The sequence below is a fragment of the Trachemys scripta genome, chromosome 14 (genome assembly GCF_013100865.1).
Source record: "Trachemys scripta elegans isolate TJP31775 chromosome 14, CAS_Tse_1.0, whole genome shotgun sequence".
Taxonomy (NCBI): Eukaryota; Metazoa; Chordata; order Testudines; family Emydidae; genus Trachemys; species Trachemys scripta.
In genome coordinates this window covers 20,967,331-20,970,251 of record NC_048311.1, presented here as the reverse complement: position 1 = coordinate 20,970,251, position 2,921 = coordinate 20,967,331, and the positions used below count along the sequence as shown (strand labels likewise).

At 43.4% G+C, this 2,921-nt stretch overlaps 1 protein-coding gene across 1 annotated transcript; it reads right to left on the bottom strand.

Annotated features, from left to right (window-relative positions):
- Positions 1-225: 225 nt before the first annotated feature.
- On the bottom strand, positions 226-2,307 carry LOC117887624 (ATP synthase subunit d, mitochondrial-like). The gene is made up of 2 exons (XM_034790269.1): positions 2,010-2,307; positions 226-420 (listed from the first exon to the last, which is right to left on the bottom strand). Exons 1-2 carry the CDS (start codon positions 2,244-2,246, stop codon positions 292-294), a joined length of 366 nt encoding a protein of 121 aa, XP_034646160.1. The 5' UTR covers positions 2,247-2,307; the 3' UTR covers positions 226-291.
- Between the last annotated feature and the right edge of the window lie 614 nt (positions 2,308-2,921).

Sequence of the window (2,921 nt, the reverse complement as noted above, 5' to 3'; positions counted from 1 at the left end):
GGGAGAGTATTCTACAAACACTAAACCTTGGCATCCTGCTTGGAAGACTCAATCCTGTCCTCCGTCAGGAACTATCCCCACCCTGTAAAGAGTGCAGAGCCTCCAAAACCAATTGCCTGCTTATTTCACGGCATTCATCGCCCACTTAAAACACCCAAAAACTCCTAGTGGATTTAATCTTTTATTTTTGAGATCAAGACCAGACACATTGCTGAAGCCCTCAATTACAATTACTTTATTTAAAAGATTCTAGAGAATTTGACAGTTACCAGAAACTGCTTTCAGACAGATTTACAGGTTTTCAATAGGTTTGTGTGGCCAGTATGGATACTTCTTGTCCAGTCTGGTTTCAGGGAAGATCTCATTCAAGTCCTCCCACATCATCTGATCAAATGGAATCATGGTTCTGAACTTCTCAAGCTTGAAGTTGGAGGAGAGACAAGAAAATGTTAAAGTCAGTTTTCAGAGTAGCAGCCGTGTTAGTCTGTATCCGCAAAAAGAACAGGAGTACTTGTGGCACCTTAGAGACTAACAAATTTATTTGAGCATAAGCTTTCGTGGACTACAGCCCACTTCTTCGGATGCATCCGAAGAAGTGGGTTGTAGTCCACAAAAGCTTATGCTCTAATAAATTTGTTAGTCTCTAAGGTGCCACAAGTACTCCTGTTCTTTTTAAAGTCAGTTGTAAGCAAGAATTCAACATAAACTAGATGTACAATTAGAAATTAAAACAAAGTTTCATACCAAGCTGCCTTAAAGCCTGAAATTCACAGGGTAGAACCCATCAAATCTACCTGTTTCTCACACTGGAGAATTGGGGATTTAGAGGCCTGCACATTTGCAGGCTAAGAGTGCTGCTGAATGAGATCAAAGGATTTGGGGAGCACATTAATCCTAGATTGTTTCCTGCACTGAAGCTGTGACTCTCATCCTATTTCACTTTAGCCATGGAAAGGGAGTCACCATTCTCATCTTACCTCTTCCTTAAAGAGACACTTACCTTTAAACAGCATCTGCTTTAAATAAAACAAGTACAAGCTCATGATGGCTTTAGCCAGAGAATTTGCCAGCCTCAATGACCTGAGTACAACCCCTGGAGTTTATGTTACACCCACCCTCCTGTTTCACATAGAGGAGAGCCCATAGAATAGAAGTCCCACGATGCAATTCTCCATCTTGACCCATGCAGGCTCCAAGAACTCCAACTCCACATTAAAAAGGAGTCAGACCTATTTTGTGCAACTTAGGTGCATCCTTTGGACTGCTGCCTTTGTCTTAAACTTGAAATTAGTGTATTACACCAGAAGAGCAAGCAGAACTGCAATCCAGTTCCAGACTCTAAATCCCCAAGTGTGGTCATGGATAGGTAGAGAGAACCTTTCTTGCTCAAAAGCTGCCTATACGCACAAACCCAGACTTGCAGCTCCTGCACCTCAGCACAAACCCACCAGCAGACTCCAAGTCAGAATTATTCTATACCTCTACAAAGATCAAAGAGAAACCATGTGGCAGGGAAGAGTTTTTAAATACTTACATGCCCAGGAACAGGAAGCTGTATCTTGTCTGTTTGTGTCCTCACAGGCTCAGAAACCTTTAGTGCATTTTACTGTAAATTCAAAAAATAAATTCTAAACATGTTGCCTCTCAATTCTGTTGAACCCCTGCATGCTCCCAGAGCTAGACTAGTGCTCTTTGGCAGTTGGGAATCAGCAGAGAATAGGAAAGCTCTGACCATATACTCTTTCCTCGGGCCACTTCTGCACCTACAGCTGGGAAAACCTATACAGGCTATAAGAGAAAAAACGTTAGCTTTATGCCACTGGAGGATCCCCCTCCTCTAAAATGACCCTTCCTATGGTTAGCTATGCCAGCTTTGGGGCGGTTTTGTGCTAGCAGTGTGATGTAAAGCAGCTGCACACCACAGCACAGGACCTGAGCCAATACCTCCTCATAATCTCTCCTAGCCGTCTGCTAGAGAAAAAGTTCACAGTTCTGTGTCTTGTGCATCAGATATGAGCAGCCTCCACTTGGATTTCAAAACAGGAGCAACATCTAATTGAGGACGAGAATCTCACCTTCTTTTCAAACTCATCCACCATGCCAGCCTTAGCAACTGCAGTCTTGTAATAAACCCAATCAATAGGCGGGGGCTTTTCTGGCAAGGAGGTCAACCTGTACAGGTGGAGCAGAACAGCTGATAGAACAACCCCCAGTAATTTCAGAGAGCTCCCAGGTCCAGTTGTCATGGGATAAGAGGGAAGGTCCTTTCATGGACTGAGAACTGGTTAAAAGACAGGGAACAAAGGGTAGGAATAAATGGTAAATTCTCAGAATGGAGAGGGGTAACTAGTGGTGTTCCAGAAGGGTGAGTCCTAGGACCAATCCTATTCAACTTATTTATAAATGATCTGGACAAAGGGGTAAAAAGTGAGGTGGCAAAATTTGCAGATGATACTAAGGTAGTTAAGACCAAAGCAGACTGTGAAGAACTTCAAAAAGATCTCACAAAACTAAGTGATTGGGCAACAAAATGGCAAATGAAATTTAATGTGGATAAATGTAAAGTAATGCACATTGGAAAAAATAACCCCAACTATACATACACCATGATGGGGGCTAATTTAGCTACAATTAATCAGAAAAAAGATCTTGGAGTCATCATGGATAGTTCTCTGAAGATGTCCACGCAGTGTGCAGCAGCAGTCAAAAAAGCAAACAGGATGTTAGGAATCATTAAAAAGGGGATAGAGAATAAGACGGAGAATATCTTATTGCCCTTATATAAATTCATGGTACGCCCAGGAGCGGCACGAGGCTTTTTGCCGCCATAGCCAGCAGCGCTCCTCCTCAGAGCATTCGGCAGCGGGGGTCCTTCCGCCCCACGTCCTCGGGGCGCTTCGGTGGCGGGTCCCGGAGTGAGT